The following is a 22117-nucleotide window of genomic DNA, read 5'->3' on the forward strand; positions in this document are numbered from 1 at the left end:
TCTGTATGTGGGCCTATTGTGGTAATTGTACACACAAACTTTTAAGCACATACATGCCTGTTTTACTGCTACCTAATTTGCTGCTAATCCATAGTCTCTGCTGGATGTATATATCCTCCAATAAGGCTGGTTTCTCCCCAGGCTTTACCATGCCTCTCTTCCTCCCTGCCTACATCCTACCTGCCATCCAAATAAACTCCTCATTACATGATTTCATCCCTCTTCCTCAGTCATTTTTCAGAATTACCCTTTCTTGTCTCTTTAGTTTGCCAGGTAATTTCTTTACCTCAGATAGACCTCAGTTAGTCATTCTTTCTCCTGATGTACAAGCACACCTATAGTCTCTTACTTCTCTGCCATGCTTGTGCTCCTGTCTTTCAGCAATTTGTGCCCACATGTTCCTACAAGTCAACTTCTCTTTCCTCGCAAGGAAAGAGACTATTCCTTACTATTCCTTTTTGTAAGCACTTGCACAAGTATCTGTGTTGCTACCAACCTCCCTGTGAATATCACTACCCTTGATTCACTCTGGTCTAGTTGGAAATGTTCCTCATTTGTGCCTGTAAGATCAGAAGGGGACTTGGGCCTTCTTCAGTAACCAAATTTGGGTATATATGTGTGTTGGTTTAGTGCATAAGATTGTCCTGTTCCCATATATCCTATAATCTGCTGAATTATAAATTCATCTTCTCTCTGTTCTATTTATATTGCACTGCACTACTTGCCTTACCAGAGGGCATTATGTGGGCAGACCACAGCATACCATAAGTCGTTTGCTGCCTGAGCCTCTTCAAGTGGATTTGTCGGAGTAATTTTCTTCCACAGAGAGAGCAAGCGGAGACCAAATCACTCCCTGATTCACATAAAGAATGCAGTACTGATGTATGCATATGCTGGCTTCCACAGCTATTCATTTGTGTGTGCTTCAGGAAATGTTCCTGGGATTCTGGGGTAATGGCTATGGAGGCAGAGGGAAAAGCTCCTTTGGTTCTCCCTCAAAGAATTCGTAGTTCAAAGTCTGAGGAACAAGCTGATGGGAGAGGACAGAGGAAAGGTGTGGTGCACATGTGACCATAGTAACAAGACTAGGAGGTACAGTAAAGATACTCACTTCCTTGTGTTCCTGTGGCAATATGAAAAATCATGAAAAATACAACATAACTGCAATCTTAGTTACCAGGGCCTCTGGAAACTTAGGTAGTTAAATCTGATGTCTAAGTAATTCCTAACTTACTTCTAAAGTATGTGCCTGTGGGTGGACAAACTTCTCTAGGATTTCAGGCCAGGTGTAAATCTTCAGGAAGGATATGAGGCTCTGTGGCAGAGATCAGAAAGTATATGTGTATGACAGGGGATATGTATACATTTTGCAATGGGTAATGAAGACTGTGAGGATGAATGGCCAAAATATAAGAGGAGGAATAAGGTTGTTCCCCTTCCCCACACTGAGCTTCAAGCTTCATTTCTTATTTCATAGTAGGGGATGCATTTGACTTTTATTTATTTTTTTTTTTATTTTTTTTTTTTCCCCAGCATAGCTGATGCATCAGCCTTTTTTCCTCGTTGAACTGTATTTTTGACTATAACTTGTGTCTGTCGTTGCTTTTGGTCACTCAGAGACATTTGGAAAGTGACTTGCTCTCTTGCCTGGTATTGACTGCCTTCAGCTAATGTCACTTCATTTATTACTTACTGCAAATAACTTCTGATTAGGTTGTCGGTATCATGACCCTTTCTCCTCTTCCTTATTTTCTTTCACAACGGGAAATTTGTACCATTACTTAGTGCTATTATTATTCTTGTAATGTGTTTTTCTGTACATCAGAGCACTGTGTACTCAGTGTCTAAAAGCTCACAATAAACCTGTTCTACCCTGTGTAGGTTTGCAGAAGGTGAACTTCACCATAGCATCTGCACGTTCTCCATAAGTACAAAAGCATTATGACTAATACATTACATAGCTTTTTTCTCTGCTCTTTCCTATAACATAAGCTATGTGGAAGTGATCAGAAAATCCAGGTACTGTGTACAAGAGAAAGCAGAAGTTAAGAAAAAATATATTTTGTATTTGGACAGAAGATCATTGTGGTAGTCCTTAATATTTAACAAAGTTAATTGCCCATCTTGAACCATTTCTAATGAAAGCACAGACAAGATATATCTAGAAATTGTACGTCACCAAGGGGCAAAAATTGTCAGCTCCTGTCATTATCTTACAGTTTTGGCCAGCCTTTCAGATTCTGCACCCCAAACTGATGAGCACCTGAACAGCAGGAGCAAGATAGCAAGCAAGATCTTGGATTTTGACTCAGTGCTTCTTCTGAGAGGACCAATTCAGGAAATGAAGGGATGGTGTGATCCTGCTATCTCAACCTGACTGGTTTGAGACTAAGTGATAATAAGTTTTGAAAATAACATCTGGATGCCATTGCTTCAGATTATCAGAAATGATATTGCCCCTGGTACATGAAGATAGAGTAGGTAACATCCAGAGCAGAAGAACACAGATGTGTGTCCAGCTTTTTTCACTTTGCAAAGAAACCAAATTGAAAACATGTAAACAACATAGCAAACTTTCAGACGTCATGTCAAGAATGTCATGTATGAGCTGTAATAGCCCAGGCTGAGACATAAGATGTAGGAAGTCTGTAGACCCAAACATGCTTCTGCATTATAGATTCACTGAGACTGGAAATAATTTAATTTCCCTGTTAGTTAGCGTCTCTGGAGGTACTGGAAAGCCAAATCATCTTTCTGCCATGAAAAATAACAGAAACTCGTTTCAACTTCAGTGATATAATAAAAATAATTAAATAAATAATAATACTAATAATAAAGCTAAAGAATTTACTCCTTTTCCTGAGTGCTTCACTTTTAACTTTTGTGTATTTTGTCTATATTGTTATATATGTCTATATATGTCTATTCTGTCTATATTGTTTTGCCATGCCAATTATTAAGAAATGTGTGGTCTCTTATTCTGCGCCCAAAACAGTCAAGACATCTGTGTATGCTATAGAAATCCTAAAGACTGCTTGCTTATATTTGTGTGCTGCCCACCACTAGGCAAATAAGTGTGTTGCAAATTTCATTGGTGGGGAAAAACACCAAACAGAGACCTCACAAAAATTGTTATGCAAATGTCCAGGTTATTATTAGTCATTATCATAATCTCTGGACAGTCTTCATTAAAATCATGACTGCTCCTAACTTTTTTTTTTTTCCTTTTCTGTGGTCCTGTACTGCTTCAGGATAAAGTGTAAAGATTATATTAGCATGTATCACAATGTTCCTAGTCTGACGTCTTTGGGAAGAGCAGGCAAAGCCACAAGAGTGCAACAGCCGCAGAAGAGGATGTGGAAGCATGGCAAGTGTGTAGCAAGGAGATGTGGTTTTCATCTCAGTTGCACAGTGGGAAGTACTGCATTCAATAAGTTTTCTGTTCTCCTTACTTGAACACTTTTGAACCTACAGAATTTTGTAAAAAAGGTGCTTGAAGAACACTCCTCTTACTTAAAAGTAAAACAAAAAAATAAAAAAACTGAAGTTCTTCTTAAATAAAACAAGATGCTGAAATTTATCTTACAGCAGAAGACCATCAAGACACAAAATCAATCAATCTGGCTCTAGCAGTATTACTTGGCTATTCTATTTCTCAAGTGTTTCTAAGAGGATTTCATGTTTTCCAGTCTGTTCTCACTAATGAGCATTCAAAACGACTGGAAAGGTGTTTGGGAAGAGTACCTTTCAATTCAATAGTGCAGACAAAGGCCTAAGAGAAAAGTTTTCAAAAGGAGAGAAGAGTCTGAGTGGCAAAAAGTGATGCGTTTGGTTGTTCGGTTTCCTATGTGGAGTTGCAACAACATGGATGTCAGGAACATTTTGACATTTCCTGAAGAACAGTTTGTCCTTATAAGCAGAACAAAAACAGTATTTTGTCTTTGTATAAGACAGTAAAAAGATGAGAAGAAAAAAGAACTATCACAAATGTGTATGGTGGTGACTTATCTACTTTTTAGTAGATAAGGTGAGCAAGAGACAGCACTGACATTTAATGTGGATTGTGGTACCTGCTACAGCTACATGCTGTAAAGCATTTTTGCCTTGATCCTCGATACAAGTTGTTTTGGGAGACTTATTTATTCTTTTCCTTTGTCATTTATTTAAATAAATCTGTGACTCATTTTCCCCGGAGAAGCTGGCTATGCTGCTGACAAAAGAAGATTCAAAGATTAACAAACTAGCTGTCTTGCTTAGAAAAAAAAAAAAAAAAAAAAAAAAAAAAAAAAAAAAAAGTTGTTATTTTGCCTGCCATCCTTTTCTCTGAAGACACTCACTTGAAAATCTGATGCATACATTAATCAAACTTTACTTTTGGTGGTAGCCAGTTTGCACAAGCAGACTTCTTCCTTCCCCCTTGTGCACCAGAGAGGTCTTGCTGTGCGTCCTTTGTGGTACTGCAGGAATTTCAGAGGGTTATCCAAGAAGATTAACTTTATACTCCTGAAATCCCTTAGCACTGTGTCATGGCCCATGAATGAGCAGCAAAATTAATCTGGTACCATGAAATACTGATGGAGTACTTGTTGTGTTACTTTTTATTTATAATGACAGCCAAAGCCCTTGTGCCTAGTTTCAGTAGGAGAGTTCTTCTGGCAGTCCATCTGCCTTCCTACTGTTGACCTGCTGCAAACAGCTACTTTCCCCACTCAACTCATGTCCCACCCTGTCCCTTCTGCTTCTGGGCTGCCTGGTTTTTGCTTTGGAAAAGAGAGAGGCAGCGAAGTAGGGAATCTTCTGCTCCAGCAATCTGTCACTCTTCCTTTAAACTGTATACCATTAGCCTGGTGAGCAGTGACATGGGAGGAACTTGACAACAATAATTTGGAAGCTGAGAAAGACAACTGCGTGCTGGCATTGGTGAGATGTACATATCTTTATCTAGGATAAGTCTACAACAAAATGAGCTCAGTGAGGAGATGTTGCTGGTGGGAGGAGTGGAATTAGGAAAATTGATGCTGTGCACACTGTGATTATTATTTACCCTGTGAAAAAGCATGAAAAATGGTACACATAACACGTGTGAGAGGATGCCAGCTTCAGGAAGATAGTACCTGATGGAAATGGTGAAAAAAATAAAGCTAGACACAGATGAAGAACAGAAGAGCTCTACATCCATACCTAGATGTAGGACTTAGAAAATACTATTGTAAGGGAGCAGCAGAATGAAACTGAACAAAATCCTTAGAACATTAAAGAAAGAAATGCCATTTAGCTGCAGTACCATAGAAAGGTATTTTAAATATGGTCTGTTCCATGTTTGGAGGTAGACTTAAGTTTTGATTCATATTGTAAATTATAAGCCTGCTGGAGTAGTCTCATCTTTGAAATATACTTAGAGAGTGTCCCGTATTCAGTCATTTCTCTCCAAACTTAGAAGTGTGCTAGCTCAGTAAGTAGCCCTTAACTTTTGAACTCAGCCTTCTCCTCAGCCTCTGTTACCCAGGATTTAATACAGAAAAAAAATGAAGATAATAACATAATGGTAACTGCTACACAAAGGACAGTGTATTGGTATTTTTAGATAGCTACATTTCAATTATGCCCACCCACCTGACAGATAATGATGGGCTGATTTCCTGTCCAACAAGTGTTCTAAGATTTGCCCCTGCATGCTTTTAAAATCAAATAAATCAAAATTCATGTACATGGAAGGATGGCAGACTGCCCTTCATCATCTTCCTGGGTTGCCTAGCATTATGCACTGACGGGAGATTACATCAGGGAGAAAGGGCTGGAGAGAAAAGGGAGGGATTTGACATAAGCGCCCAAGATGGCTAGGATGAAACTTTGCTACAGGAGAGGGTGGTTTGATACTGCTGTAGTTGTAGAGCAGATTTTCTCCATTTACAAAGTAATTGCAAGGGAGAAAAGAGGAAAAAACAAATGGACAAGGCAGGTTTGAGAAAGTCTCTGGTGTTTTAACTCATGTCAGTCTGGAGATCTTTTGATGAACAGCAGCCACCTCACAACAGTGTTGGCCCACCAACTGTGTGGCCGAAGTGAGATGGGCAGCACTGCAGCCACACCGATATTTTGGCATCAGGAACAAATCTTAATGCCTTTTCCAAGCAAAGGAAGATGCTGAGGATTTTCTGTTCTGATGTGTAACTTACAGTCCTTACTTGCTCTGGTGAGCATGTGGAGAAATATGCTGGAGAAAAATGGACACCCACAGTCAGGTAAATATGAACACCTACAAAAAGCCATGAGACTCTCTGTAAATTTGGATTCATTCTCCTTATTTTTTATTTCTTGTTCAGGGCTGAGCTCACCCATTTTAATGAACACACCATATTGCCATATCTAAACCAGAACTGTGATACACATACCTTGTATATTTTCTCAAAGTCATATTCTTGAGTGTCTTTTATCACTTTTATATTTTTGCTGCTTATGGGAAAGATTCATTTGGACTTGTCCTGGCTGTTTTCATGCAAGACAGAACTTTCAAATATCAGGGTCAGAACCGTTAGTCACTGACTTTGGTGGAAGAAAGTGGTTTGTTTACCAGTTCAAGTCATCCTTCAGACTTGCAGATTTTACTTAAACCTCATTTCTTGCCAAGGAGGATTCATTTCTTTTATTACAACGCATTCAGAGATACAAAAAAAAAAAAAAAAAAAAAAAAAAAGGATATTTATTTTCATAATTGGAGTGACACAGCTGAAGGAAGTTTGAGGGAGAAGAGGGAAATGTTCTTTGTGGTGGAAACAAGGCCAGCATCAGTAATCAAAGCTCTGCCCCTCCCTTCCTGCATATCAGAACAGGCAATGTTCAGCCTACAGATCTCCCTCGGTTTTTCTATCCACAAAGTGAGAGCACTACTGTTTCCCAACCTTAGCAGAATTTTAGAGTGGTGACTATGATTCTCCATTTCTTATATGAGGAACAGTAAAAATGAGACTTTGCTTATCTAACTCTCATTCTACATACAGGCAGTTGTCAATCAAAACCTGATATTCTTCCATCAGGCGGGTCTCCAACCCCATCTGTATCCTTTCCACATCACATGCTGAGCACAGTGACACAGAGACAATATTCCTGTTCTCGCACTGCACACAGAACCGCACTCATACAGAGCAAGTATTGCTTTTAATTGAACAGTTCATGTTCAATTATTATAATTTACGCTGTTAATTACTGGAAATTATTGTGTAAAATTCTGGTGTGATAGCCTTCTGTGATTCTTAATGAAACAGTCGCTAATGGGAGCTTTCACACACTATCCCTGTGTGTGACAGGCAGCTAAGTATCACCTTCTGCTCCAGGTGTTCTCACAGAAGCTGGTGCCCTGGGGTGTGATGCTGCAAACGCATCTATTCCTGATCCAAAGCCCATTGTGGTCAGCAGGAGTTTTCACATTCAATTCAATTGGCTTTGAGACAGGCTTGAGGGAACAGAACACTGTTGGCTTTATTCAGTCCAGGGTTTGGTTATTTGTTAGGTAAAAGTCACATGCACAAGCTGAGGTTAAACCAAGCAAACAAGTTATTTCTGTAGGAGCAGAGGAAAGCAAGTGGCTTGGGCTTTGGGCCCAAAGAGTCGTGGTGAATGGAGCCAAGTCCAGTTGGAGGCCAGTCACTAGTGGCGTCCCCCAGGGCTCGGTGCTGGGGCCGGTCCTCTTTAATATCTTCATCGATGATCTGGACGAGGGCATCGAGTGCACCCTCAGTAAGTTCGCAGATGACACCAAGTTAGGTGCGTGTGTCGATCTGCTTGAGGGTAGGAAAGCTCTGCAGGAGGATCTGGATAGGCTGGACCGATGGGCTGAGGTCAACTGCATGAAGTTTAACAAGGCTAAGTGCCGGGTCCTGCACCTGGGGCGCAATAACCCCAAGCAGAGCTACAGGCTGGGAGAGGAATGGTTGGAGAGCTGCCAGGCAGAGAAGGACCTGGGAGTGATGGTGGACAGTCGGCTGAATATGAGCCAGCAGTGTGCTCAGGTGGCCAAGAAGGCCAACGGCATCCTGGCTTGTATTAGGAACAGCGTGACCAGCAGGGCTAGGGAGGTGATCGTCCCCCTGTACTCAGCTCTGGTGAGGCCGCACCTCGAGTACTGTGTTCAGTTTTGGGCCCCTCGCTACAAGAAGGACATGGAGGTGCTTGAGCGGGTGCAGAGAAGGGCGACGAGGCTGGTGAGGGGCCTGGAGAACAAGTCCTACGAGGAGCGGCTGAGGGAGCTGGGCTTGTTCAGCCTGGAGAAGAGGAGGCTCAGGGGCGACCTTATCGCTCTTTTTAGGTACCTCAAGGGAGGCTGTAGCGAGGTGGGGGTTGGCCTGTTCTCCCACGTGCCTGGTGACAGGACGAGGGGGAATGGGTTTAAGTTGAGCCAGGGGAGTTTTAGGCTAGATGTTAGGAAGAACTTCTTCACTGAAAGGGTTGTGAGGCACTGGAACGGGCTGCCCAGGGAAGTGGTGGAGTCACCATCCTTGGAAGTCTTCAAAAGACGTTTAGATGTAGAGCTTAGGGATATGGTTTAGTGGAGGGCTGTTAGCGTTAGGTTGGAGGTTGGACTCGATGACCTTGAGGTCTCTTCCAACCTAGAAAATTCTGTGATTCTGTGATTCTGTATTTACAAGATAAAGAAATTTTGTGCGTTTTTTTGTTTGTTTGTTTGTTTCTTTGTTTGAGGGTTCTTTTTATATAATTTACTCCTCTATGAAAGGAATTTGTTCTAACAAGATTCTAAATAATAGTCCAAACAAGATTCCTAATAAAGAAGGTATGTTCTGCTTCGCAGAGACAGTATGACTAAACAGAGTTTCAGTTCCCTTTCCAGTGGCTGTGTGTCAAAACCACTTATAAAGAGAGCTCAGGTCATAAAAATGCATACAAGTGGCTGGCAGAAAGGTCTGTTGCTGACTTTATTCGCAGGTTTTCTGTAGGTCAAGAGCTGTGCATTGTGCTCCTCGGGTGTGCAAATGGCAACATAAGGAAATGCACAGGCACATACAGCTTCAGCACCCAACATTGAGGTATGTGGCTTTACTAACAACAGACTCACTGGGGCAAAGCCTGTGGCTGTGATTTTGTTGAGCAGCATGTTTGATTACTGTCCATCCCGAAGAAGCAGACTGATTTCATCATTGTTTTGTTTCGTTTTGCCAGGCTGTAGCTGTTTTCTTCTCATGTTTTTGAGCAGATGTTGCTATGAGGAAAGGAGTCAGCAATGACTGATGTGGAGCCTCTGGTCACAGATTTTGCAGCATCAGGAAGGTCGGGCCGCCGGAACGCCTTGCCAGATATCTTGGGCTCTCCTGCTGGTGCTGGGACTTCAGACCTGCCACACAAACTGGCCGAGCTCTCCGTTTCAGAAGGTAATGCCTGCACATCCCAGAAGCAGGCATTTCTATGCATTCTGCCATCATGCAATTTTGATGTCAATACTAATCTCTCTGTCTTCATTCAGGATTAAGTTCAACCTTCTAAAGCAGTTACCGCTTGTACCTCCTAACAAGACAAGTTAATTTTAACCCAGACTGAGTCTGCCACATCCACCCACAGATTCTCTGTGCAGTAGGTTGTGGAAGGGTGCTGGAAACTGAATTCCAGTTCCACTGAAGAAAGGGAGAAACAATACATTGCTGGGTAGAGTGGAAAACCACCACACCAGCTATAAATTAGGGTCTCCTCCTGCACTGAGATAACATAGCACAAGACAGTAAGCTGTGCTGCTGATCTGATTACAGCTGTCATCCTAACTCAGACGTTTAGATTAAGAGTAGGGTTTGCACTGATTTACTACTGCTACTAAGCTTTGGACATTGCTGTCTGACAGCAGTGTTGTGTTTTGCCACTTTTCTTTAGGTTGGTAAGTGCTCTGTTAATGAACACGGGTCTAATTGATGCTGGCTTTGCATTTGAAGTTTTGTTTTTGTTCTGTTTTGTTTTGTTTGTCTTTTTACTTTCAGAGAGATTGTCAGATTCTTTTCACTGCTCAGACTGGACTGAAGAAAAGCCTGATTTCTGATGCCTGTGAAAAGAGAATTATAGGTTGTCTCTGAGCATGGCTAGCCCCTACTTTTTTAGGTCCTGATTTGGAATAATTTTTTCTTTCTCATTCCTGTCACTTTTGCAGCTCTTACAAACACCACTGCAGCTGGTGGTCTCAATTCTAACAGCTGCAATGGTGCAGGGACAGCACAGTGAGCCTGTGCTAAGGAATGGAGGGCCCATGAATCCGAGCAGGTTACAGGAAGGATTTCCAGGATGTATGTCCTGTATGTCCTGCTTGTATATTGCTTAAAGCAATTGCAGGGTGTTGAATTTACAGCCTCCTAAAACACCATGAAGTTGTTGGGGGTTCTTTGATTACAATTTGTTTTTGCTCTGAACATTACATTTATACTCATGTCTTTGGGGTTCTGTAATCCAAACCCATCTTGGGCACATCAAAGGACTGCTGGTGGTGAAGGTAGGGTGGGCAGTAGGTAGGGTGGTGCTGGTGGGCAGGTAGAAACAGCACTTCCAGGAGGAATGCGAAGGGACTGGATCACCACCTCCTGGCTTTGAATGTGGGAAGGAGAGAGAAATAAGGACCTGAAAGGGATCTGCTGGAAAGAGGCATTACCTTTGAAAAAGGGAATAAGGACTTATAAAGGGGAGAGGGTGGACATAAAAAAAGGGGGGGGGGGGGGGGATAACAACAAAGATGGTCAGATATATTTAGGCTGAAGGGCAGTACTGAGAAGAATTGGGGGGATCTCGAAGATTCCCCCAATTGTGTGTGACTTCAGCACTGAAAATCCATTCCAAAGTATAGACAGGCACTTAATGTTTAATGCTTTAATTTTCAAATATGATGTTTGTTTGTCTGTTTGTTTGTTTTAATTTCAAAAAGCTCTTCCACCTGGCACAGGTTGCACGTGGTGAACAGGGAGCAGGTTCCAGCAAGAGGGAACTGTTTCCTTTATGAAAGGGGATGCAGATGGGAATTGCTGTTGTTATTAGTGTCAGAAGCTGTGGAAGTAAAGCTCTTGGACTGGCTAGTCCAATCCACTGAAATATTCATTCCTACATTACGTATAACTAACCTTTGTATTGTTTAGAGCAGTGAACCATGAGGGACGTGCACAAAACCATGTTAAACAAAGCTCAAAACATACAGCAGTGGTAGATAAATGCCTCATGTTTGTTTCATTTTGGTCTCTGGAAAGCTTAGTAGTTGGAAATTATATACTTTTTAAAACATGGAAAATTTCTCTCTGATCCTTTTTTTTTTTTTTTTTTTTCCCTGATTAAAAATAAACATGAAAGAGTGAATGCCTTGTTAAAAGAAATGTTACAGCACAACATATAATAAGCACTCTAGACAGAATAATCCTCTTCTGGTGTTCATCCAATGTATAAAGAAAAAGAAATGACACAGCTACATTAGTATTAGCAAAATGTACCAATGCTTTCTTACAAATGCAAGGACCAGGACTGCCAGGATTTGGAGAACAATTTAGAGCACGGAATTATCCTTTGCTTTTGTCGTCGGCATATAGCTGTACCAGAGCATGCCCGGAAGGAGCAGCGGCTGTTATCAGCACTCTGCAGTAATGATAATAAAAAGTGAATACAGGACACAGTTAGTCACACTGTGACGAGTGGGCCCTGCTTGGGTGCTTTTTGGGGTTGGGAATTGGGAATTCTACAAGTACCGAATGGGAATTACAGCCTCATTTTCTTGTCAGTTAAACTTCCAATCAGCCAGCAAGAAAAATGAGGGGAACTCGTCAATGGAGAGAAAGTTTGTTTGTAAGTTCAAATGCTATGACTGGGAAATTGTTTGCTTGGGAAACATTTTGGGCTCTAACAAGCAACTCTTTTGCCTGTCTCTGGCTTTAAAAATAAGCTATTAACAAAATGAAAGCCACTTCCAGCTCAGAGCAAAAAGGCTGGATAAATGAGAAAAGTGAAGATGGAACATGTGGCTATATAAAGCATGCCCTATTTTTTTCTGCTGTGAAAGATTCAGTGAAGATTGTGGGAAATGGTGAGGAGGACTCTCCATCTTGCTTCAAATTTAGCTAACACTCTTTGGATCATACATTTCCTTTCCTTCTAAAATGCTGTTACTTGCTGTCAGAGAGAAAGGTCAGGAACAGAATGTGCTAATACCATTTGTCTGGTTGAGATAAGATGCATGTATTCTTTATGAATACACAAGGATCCTGTCTGTGTGATACAAATTGCTGTGTACCCTGAAGGTTGCACCAAATTCATGTTCTCATTGACACGGATGGGAGAGATTTTGGCACCAGCTACTTCTGTCAGAGCCTAATTCTGAAATTAAGGCTATCTGTAGCCTAACTACCTCTGGTGATGTGTTAGTTTTGGAGGGCTGATAGTTCCCAAAGGTGGTCTGGTAGGAGGCTGTAGTGGAACCACGTTAAACGATTGTTGTCACTGGTGGTCCAAAGGTTAAAGAGTAGTCCGCAAGAAGTTTGAGAGCAAAGAGGCCACACTGGCCACCTGTAATCTGCTTTAGGGGAAAATTCTGCAAAAAACTTGTTTGCTGATTTTTTTTTCTAGGTGACTATGTATGACTGACTTGATGCACTCAGCAGCTTAGCACTTGTTGCACACCCAAATGCTGCTGAGTACGAGATTAGATTTCCTTGAGCAAAGTATGTTTTCCTCTACCCTGTTTGCAAGACTCCACTGGTATTGGACATCCAAGCCCACATAGAAGCAGCCAATAGAGGAGATTGCTCTATCTCCCCTTCCACAGCAGTGCTGTGCTATGTAATAGTGAAGGATGGCAAATAACTCATTTCTTAATTTACCAGTGTAAATCTCTAAAGCCTCCGAACCACTGAGCAGGCTGAGAACATCAAGCAGTTTCTGCCAAGAGCTTTAGCTGATGCATTGTTGTGGTATGTAGAGACCAAGATATATAATTCTTTTGTCTATTTGTGATATTTAACGGCAAGTCTTCAGGGCAAATAGCTGAAAATGTACCCCTTAGATTATGATTATTAAAGTGGATAGAACTCAGAAGATGGTACAACCAGATTTGCTGAGCAGATCCCTCCTTGCCTGCAAAAGCTACGGTCTGTCTTGGATTTGTGTATACAAACTGTTTTGTTACCATTGTTAATGCCATGTGGGACTTGAAGATAGTGTGAAAATAATTACACTTTGCAAGGAAATCAAGGCAGGAGGAGTTCTCATTTCTCAGTGACAGAAATCGAGCATCAAAAGAGTTGGAGCTGAATTCTGTTGTCCTAATGATGACCTTGACCATAAATCACTTATGCTAGGGCGCTTTTACTTGTACTACTCATGTAATCATTCCACTGTAATGTATGGAAGAATGAGCTTCCAAGTCAGAATACAAGGGAAACAAAAAATAATAAATAAATAAATATATATATACACACACATCCCCTCATCTTGTGAAAACCGGATGAATTTTCCATGGTATTTCTTGGTAAGGAAGGTCAGCCAGATAACTGGCATGTTCATAAATTGTAATGTTATCTACCTGAAACCAAGCAATGCTGAGAGGAATGCAATCTTCTAACCTGACTTTGGAAATAAACCAGAAAAAATAATAATAATGAAAAGTTATCTCCAATCTGATTCTTACAACCAAGTGCACATTGATCAGCAGATGCAAGGAGCAGGGAAATGAGCATCAATAGGAAATTGCTTTTGGATGATGCCTTTGCAAGTTCTTTGTCTTTTGAGTTAATCTTCTTTTCCAAAGCACCCATGAGTGTGGTAATAATGAGCCAATCTAAATAGTGGTGATCAATAAACCCAAATATTTGGCTGCAATTAAAAAGCTCTGAGAGTGTGTGTAGTATAAACGTGGGATTCTGTGTTTTTTCTAGATGAAGGAGCAGAAGGTGGAGAAGTACCATCATCCAAAGCCTTGCTGGAAAGTCAAGAGGCAGAGGGAAAAAGCAGTGATTCCTAACACTTAAGGACTGCTGGAATAGTGAAACTCATCAACAGACTTTCCAGAGTTTCCCTGTGTTGTTCCCTGTTCTGAAGTGTGGTAGCTACTGCAGCAGCACAGACAAGACTTTTGCACACCCTTGTATCTAGGTGGCATTAAGATGGAACTACTTTTTTTTTTTTTTTCTACTGTAGTCCATCAGAATGTTCTGAACAATGTTCTACACATCCAAATGGGAAGAGAACTAAAGAATGTATCTGTTGTTCTGAGTTTTTTAATGGTTATTGTATTCATCCTAACTAATCTTCTTTGACAGTTTCAATGAATATAAATAGCAGATGTACCAAGTAATGATCGCTTTAAAATTAAAGACCTATTTCTTAATTTTCCAAAATAGCTTCTTTCTCTCTGACACAAAGGTGTATTTATTCTCCCCACCTTAAGAAGATAATAAGTATGTATTAGATTACAGACCTAATCTGCAGTTTGTCTCCAAAGATTTTTGTTCTCATTAGGGATATATAGATGAATATGGAAAATAGAAAAAAAACAAACAAACAAACAAAAAAAAAAAAAAACACATATATTTTTCTCTCTTCCTCCTGACTTCAAAGCATTTTGTATACCACTTAAACCACCAGTGTCTGTTTTTAAATGTTCTTTAAACTCTAGTTGATTATGGCAGATCATTTCACATATCCCGCTCCCAGCAGTCTTGCTACTTCTGTCATTTCTGTTTTCAGGCTTAATATTGTAGCTATTCATGTGTATCTGAAATAAAATAGCCATGTTTGTAAGTGATTAAAACTGTTTGATCTTACAATGGAAATTAAATAGCTATTATGTTTTCCGTCTTCTGTTGAATCCTTGATGTTTCTTTTATTTGACAAGACTCAAACCCCGTAATATAAAATTATTTCATCTCAGTTTTGCTTTTTTTCTTTACTGCTGATAAAGATGTTCCAATGTTTTTGGTATTTACAAAGGGTTTTCTCCACTGAAAGGCATTGTTGTGTTATGGAAGTCATGCTCCTGAAAATACCCACATGCACTCCTTTATTGTAGGAGATCAGAGATTCATGCACAGACATGCACCGTTACTGCAACCTAAAGCAGCTGCCATTTTATGTGCTTTGTGAAACCTAACCAACGCTGACAATCAAATGCTTTTTTTTTGCCCATACAGTCTCTTTGCTGGACTGTAGCCAGAGGGAAGAAGCATCCCCAATAGGAACATCACACATCTGACAGGTATTACATCTACAAAATACCTGCGTGTTGTATTGTATAGTTGGCAGAGAGCTGGCAGAGAGGTTTTACCACACCGCTACCCATGCTATACATTTGCATTTGTTCATGGGCTGTCTTTTGGGACCACTCAGCAAAGGGTAAATTTCATCCAACTGAGGCAATACTGAATAGCCTCCTCTTATCTGCATTCCTTCAACAAGTGCAGTATCTCAGAATTACTTTCAAGGTTGGAAAGGTCAATAACCTACTCTGCTGGTGCAAAACAGGTGGCTTAAGAAAGTCTGAAGTAGCTGACATGGAGGACCAGAGATGGAAACCACAGTGGAGAGGGACTCAGAGTTAACTTGTATCCGTGGTACACATGCTTGTTTGGGTTGCAGTCCCATTCTTGTACACCACCCTCCTTTATAGCATCCGGGCACATAAAAGCGTTGTTTCAAGAAGTTAAAATGATCCCATGGAAATCAAGTGGTAGAGCATTACTGAAACAGAATTCCTTATATGCTTTAAGTGGAGCATATGCTAAAATGCTCTTTTGGGTCATGACCTATATTGAATTTTCCTCTTCCATCACAGTTGCAGCACTGGATATATTTAGAATCTTCTCTTACATTAAACAGACACTGAAATTTGGGTTAGAGGAGTAGTACTTAAGTATTTTGCAAGCCTGAGAAACTTTGATTTTATTTTATTTTTTTCTATTAAAATACCAGTCATGCAAAACAGATGAATTTAGCAAATTATTCATGTGATAAACTAGGTATAAAAATCACTCCACAGACACACATACACAGAGTTAATTGCTCACCGATGTTGAGTTTAGAACCTTAAGCAGGGTGCTAAACACCCTGGAAAACTGGTGCTTACTTTGTTCTTGAGCTGTATGAACCTGTCATTGAGAGAAAGGGTATGGAAAGAAGGTTAAAAGAAACACTGCACAAGAACTAAAGACAAACAGGAAGATTTAAAATGCAACTCAATTAAAAGCAGGATTAATGTGTTTGATCTATAATATGTGGGGTTTGCAAATGATCACTACAGTCCTCATTTGCCTGTTTATTATCTGGTTGCAGATTAACCAAGTTGCAGAAGCAGAAATACTTTTTTTTTTTTCTTTCCAAATGTATGTATGGTTTTTGTCTAAAGAATTGTTAGTCTAAGCTGCATGAGAGAGCTCTTTTGTAGTCAGGTTGGATATAAAAGATGAGTAGCTATCAGGGCTAACTATACTCTAGATCTTGTCAAATAAGCCTTTCTAGGCTGAGGCAGCTGTGTATTTCTGACCAGTATACCTAGAACTGCAAACACTGGCTGTTGGGAGAAACATCATGCTGAAAAACTTTGGTACCAAAGAATTTATTAATTCTGTATTACTCTTAACTCAGACAGACAGGAGATAGTGAAGCCCCTTCCAAGCTCTTTGGGGGCCTCCAGGCCTGGGCTTTAGGGGTTTGGACAGGGTTACAGTCTGAAGCACCCCTGAAGTTGTGGTTCATTTTTTGTTAGTATCTTGAAGATAGGTCATAAATCCTGATGAACTTTGGCTGAGCCTGTAAAAAGCCAATTAAGTGCTTCTGAATACTTCCCGCTGAGCCAGTTTATCCAGCTTTAACCAATATTCAGGATATACCACCCTCCCATTAGTTTGGCTAATGAATAATTAATGATAGTGTTTTCTCTTAATCCATACAGTAACAGATTTATGGCCCTGAATCAGCAGAATATTTTAAAACGTGCTTAACTCAAAATACAGACTAGTCTCACTGAAGTCAATAGAACCACTCAGTGCCTAAAATTAGGTACATACTTAATTAGCTTGATAAATGACACCATCAAACTTCTATTAGGGCTAACCTGGTATTAAAATGCATTAATCCCAATTTCCATTTTCAGCGAGTGCAGCACAGGCAATAGCATCTTTTTCATCAGCATAAAACACTGTCCTGGGCTTTTATAGAGCCAAGACATGTATTAGGACCAAGCAAAAAGGTAACTGTTGTCTCCAAATTTTAGAACGTAATGAAGTAATTATTCATTCTCAGCCACACTGCATACTTAAAAGAAAAGGAAAAAAAAAAAAAAAAAAAAGCAAGGAAATAAAAATAAACTCCTGTAACTTCATTGTGCATGCATAAAACAATTTAGGTACATTGCACATGTATAAAATTGGCCTCAATCTTTTCCAGATGTCATTAAGACAGTAATTTTCTTTGGGTCAGCCCTTCATCAGAAGCTCCATGTAAGAGGTGGGTGAACATGCTGAGGCATGTTTTTTGTTGTTATTAATCAAGAAAGCTCAATTTGTTTTCTGGAAGGCAATGAAGGAGTAAATAGGTTTTAAGGTAGAGGACTGATTATTAGAATGTTCTAATTTAGAAAGATAAAAAGGAGTAAGTAAACTTTTTTTTTTTTTTTTTTTTTTTTTTAAAGCTTATTTGCTATAATTCCTCATACAGCTACCTTCACCTATGGCATATGCCATTATTCTTATTATTCTGGTATAATACTGCATCAGCTGAGCTTAAAAAGAAATGTCGGATGAAATGAGTGGCAAAACAGTTTGCAGGGTGGCATATTTTAAAAGGATTTTGCAAATCATTGATAGTACAGCAATGCAGAGGTTGGATTCGGTTGTCATTGAAGACAAACATCATTTTACACTAATTGCAGTGTGAATTGTATCTAATTTTAGTTTTAAGTCATGAGTTACTAATCATACAGAAAATTTCTCCCGTTTTAGAAAGCCCATGAACAAAGGATTGTTCATGACAAGGAGACTGCTCAGTGGAAACATCATACATGTTTGCACTGTCCAAGATATGATATTTGGTTATATGGATCTTTGATGTGATGTGACCAATTCTCTGTTGTGCAGCTTTCAGTCCAGGTCATAACGGAATAGTAATGACTTATATGTCTTTTACATGCATAATATGCTTCCAAATGGGGCCTAGCAGACAAAAAGGATTGTGCACATAGAAGTTTCTTCATGTGTACTATACAGGAAAATAAATTTTGACGTGTATGTTAAAAGTAATCAGTATTCCTATACTCACTTTGTGGATGCTATTAATAAACAGATGCTTGTAAATGATAGGTCAGCTGCCATATACCACCTGTTTCACTGTTAGGGGTCTGCAGTTTTTGTGAGAGAATTTATTTAAATAATGCTCAGCTACTTCCATGTAAGAATCATATATCAAAATATTAGCTGATGGCTTATTCTCAGTTTTTATCCCAGCATATTCATAGTTGCACCACGATGACCTACTGTTTGACAAGCAGAGATGTTGAATTATACCTTCTTTATCACTCCCATATAGTGAGAGACTACACAGTTATGACACATTAATAAATACAGTAGTGATCATACAAAGAATTATAACTGCACTTGCATTAATTAAAAAAGAAAACACAGCAGTGGCGAGAAGAGATTTAAACCGCACTTTACCATTGTGTATACCAAATACCTCTACGTTTCATACATGCAAAGAGGAATATTTCAAGATGTAGAAAACTTCTTAGGGCTGCTTTGTATTCCTCTGTTCTCCCTGCTTGAGCTCTGTATGAGATAAAACCCATGAGGAACAATGGAAAAGTCAGATTTATTTCTGCATGGCTTTCTTCACCAGTTTGTCACAAGCCTCATTTGCTGTGCGCAAGGAGCATAAGCCCCAGACCTGCTGAGGAGCGCTGAGGGTCTCCAGGATCTCCACTGGGCTGTGCTGAGCCCACTAGGGAACAATAGTCATGAGTTCCAAAGTGGTTTGGCTAGAAGTAACAAGGACTTAACTGTCCTACCACCTAGTGGGATCCTCAGTCTGCCAGGTAGTTTGTTTGAATAGATGGAGTCAGTTGTTTAAGAGACCTCAGCGCCAGCTGGGAGACAGCTACTTGAGAGTGAAGTGCAAAGCAGGCAACAGCTGGGCTAGTGACTGATTGTGTCCAGCTGATCTGAGACACCTAGCTTTTTGCTAGGGGTCCAAACATGTCATTACAGTCAGTACCTCAATGTTTGTACATACAGAAAGCTTGGTGATCACAAGCAGCAGAGATCTCGCACCTCTGAGAATATTGCTTTAATGGTTAGATTGGGAAAATAATCCTGGCTAAACCCTCCAGCTACATAAGCACTGTCACTAGCAGAGATGCAGCACTTCTTCCTGCTGTCCCTTCTAACCTACTCCCTTATAGTGCGTCTGTCACCTCTCTGACCTGAAGACCCAGATCTCCCATGGAAACTCACTCACACTGCATGGGCAAAGGCAAGGAATTTAGGGTCCAAGGGCTGAGCTAGCCAAAAGCACGTTCAACTTGCCAGGTCTTTGACTTTTAATGCAAGCCGTATAGTTTATGGAAAAAGTATTTGGCTGATGATATAAAGACTGCAACATAAAGGGACCCCATTTAATGATTTAGACAATCCTTACCAGTGCTTTATTACTACTTGATGAGAATCCCCCGTATAGTGACTGCAATTGCAGTGCCTATCACACAGCGCAGTGAGAAACGAATCCCCGAGAGAATGGTTTAACCTTCCTGCATGTATCTATCTGCGTTTGCCACAAGCCTTGGGCACTTCGGTCACACTCTTAAACGACCCACCAGTGGAGGCGGCCGGCGGGCACGAGATGGCGCCCGAGCCCGCGGCAGGCCATCGGCCGGGCCCTGCCGGTCCTCATAAGCGCTCCCACCCCGCCTCGCCGCGCCTCAGACATCTCAGAGTTTGGGCTGCTTTCGCTAAAAACCATGACATGAAAAAGAGGGAGAGCTGTGGCAGCGCCAAGCAGCTCGGCTCCGGCGGCAATGCGGGACCGCGCTCCCCGGAGGGGCCGGCAGAGGGCGCCGCCGCCCGCCCGCCCGCTCGGTGCCGACCGGGGCTGGTTGGGGCCCCGGCGCGGTGTGCAGGCCGCCGCGGGAGGGCTTCTTCGGCCCCACACCAAAACCTGACCTACCTGTCGCCTGCTCGATCGCTCAGCCAGCCCAGCCCATTCCTTTTCCCTGCCTGAATGTCTTATCTAACGCCATTTGGCGCCCACGTCAACCTCCTCACTGCCTTCAGTGCTCACTCCGTTCTTACAGACCTGCTTATGCCTCCTTATGCCCTACATCAACTGTTAGTGCTTCAAACATCCCCTATGAGAAAGCAGTCTCATCAGTTGCCTTTTTATACAGTAAAATGAGATGTAGAAGGACAACACATCGCTATTCCTCCCAGCAAGTACTGGACAGAGAGTTTACATGTCAGACAGAACCCAAAGACTTGAGCCAGACCCTGAATAGCCTTTGTCTTGGGCACTGAGAGAGGGAACGCTGCTCTAGGGAAAAAAAATAGCATGTGACCATGTAGATAGAGGTGGTGTTGCAATATAAAAAAGTGCTGAAATAAGTGTGTCTCAGGCATTTTCTTTCAGACAGCCTTTGAACTCTTGACTTTGTAACTTTTTGTTGTTTGTTTTTAGCGTGGGCTTTTGCGAGTGAAAATTTCTAGCTAAATTTATAAAGAATAAAATGCTGATACGTAAGAAGGAGAATATTTAAAGTTGGGGAGACTAAGGACAGTGGGAATGGGTTAAAGGAATGAAAGCTGGTCCACTTTCTTTACCACATCCCTTCTTTGGAGCAGAGCAGATGAGTCTGTCTTGGCACGAGTGAAGACAGCCCCGTTCCTGTACCCTCTGTGGCTTCTGGACTCTGGATGTTGTCAGCACTGTCTGCAGCTCCCACCACTTGTTCAAGAAAGTTTCAAAGGTCTGGAGGAAGATGCTATTAGAGGTCTTGTTTAACTATTACAAGATTAGTTAAGGAGCTTGCCATATATAGAGGCTCTGGGTTATGTATCAGCCACACGGAGGAGGAGATCTTTTGAAATACATATACATGGATGTATACATGGAGTTGAAGGAATAGTGGATGTATCTGTACGTTCCCACTGGCACTTGTTACAGGACAATCTAGGTAGTAAGTCCCATGATTATCCAGGCAGGGACTACATGCCTGTTTTCCTTTTGATGCATATCTGCATCTTCTCCTATAACAGAGTCTGGATTTGGCAAAGCATAAGCCCACACTCAGCAAGTTACTGATGTGTTTTTAAGTCTTCCATTGTGACTTCCTCATGTGATTTCTTGCATAATCCAGGATATGGAACTTCTCTGAATTACTTCCTGTATCACATCTAATAGCAGTGGCTGTTAGCATAGTTTACAACTTGTAGGGATGAAATATCTAATAAGGCAGTTTGTAAGTTGATCTGCTGGTTAAGCCTCCTCACAGCTAATATACACTTCATTTTTAATAAAATTTTCTCTAGACTCAACTCCCAGTGACTGGAGTTTTCATATCTTTGTATACTGGAATGCAGATTCACTCTTATTTCTCTTTTTCTGGGACTGGCTCTTAGTGGCAGGGATGACAAGTTTTCTCCAAGTTTCTCTTGTTATTAGTCCCTGTTTAAAGCTAGTAATGAACTATCTTAACCCTGCAATGCTCAAACTTGCTTTAGAATTTTTTGTTCCAGGAAGTTTACATATTTAGACTCATGAAAACTGAAAAATGATGCAACACTTGCTCACAAACCTATCTGTAAAGCAGGGATATGTCTGCACTCTGTGAATGAATTGACAAGGGAGGTGTGTAATTCTATCTAGGTCACCCAGCATGAGCTAACATTTCAGAAGCACTCCTGCCTGGTTTGTGTCAGGCTTTTTTTTTATTATTTTTATTATTATTATTAACAACAGGCCCATAAATTGATAACCTATTATTATTTTAAAAATATAAATTTATAAAATTATTTATCAAGACTGTGAAATTCACAAATTTCTTCAGGACGCATTAACACTCTCTGTATTCCTCTGCCAGTTTAAGACTGCAAAAGAAGTAGCTCGTGCCACAGAAGAGATTTTG

General features: G+C 40.8%; 1 protein-coding gene across 9 annotated transcripts in view; it reads left to right on the top strand.

Moving 5' to 3' along the window:
* PKIB (cAMP-dependent protein kinase inhibitor beta) overlaps positions 1-14811 on the top strand; it is a 56162-nt gene extending 41351 nt beyond the window's left edge. For 7 of the 9 annotated variants that reach the window (XM_084515662.1, XM_084515667.1, XM_084515668.1 and 4 more), the window contains 2 exons: positions 9206-9380; positions 13890-14811. In XM_084515662.1, the coding sequence (XP_084371788.1) occupies positions 9233-9380; positions 13890-13975 (234 nt within the window). In that variant the 5' untranslated portion in view covers positions 9206-9232 and the 3' untranslated portion in view covers positions 13976-14811. Of the gene's footprint in view, positions 1-8887; positions 9039-9205; positions 9381-13889 lie in introns of those variants that run through there. The other 2 variants (XM_084515664.1, XM_084515663.1) reach the window with 2 other exon arrangements.
* Positions 14812-22117: the final 7306 nt, after the last annotated feature.

Source organism: Aythya ferina (assembly GCF_964211825.1).
Source record: "Aythya ferina genome assembly, chromosome: 3".
NCBI classification, from domain to species: domain Eukaryota; kingdom Metazoa; phylum Chordata; class Aves; order Anseriformes; family Anatidae; genus Aythya; species Aythya ferina.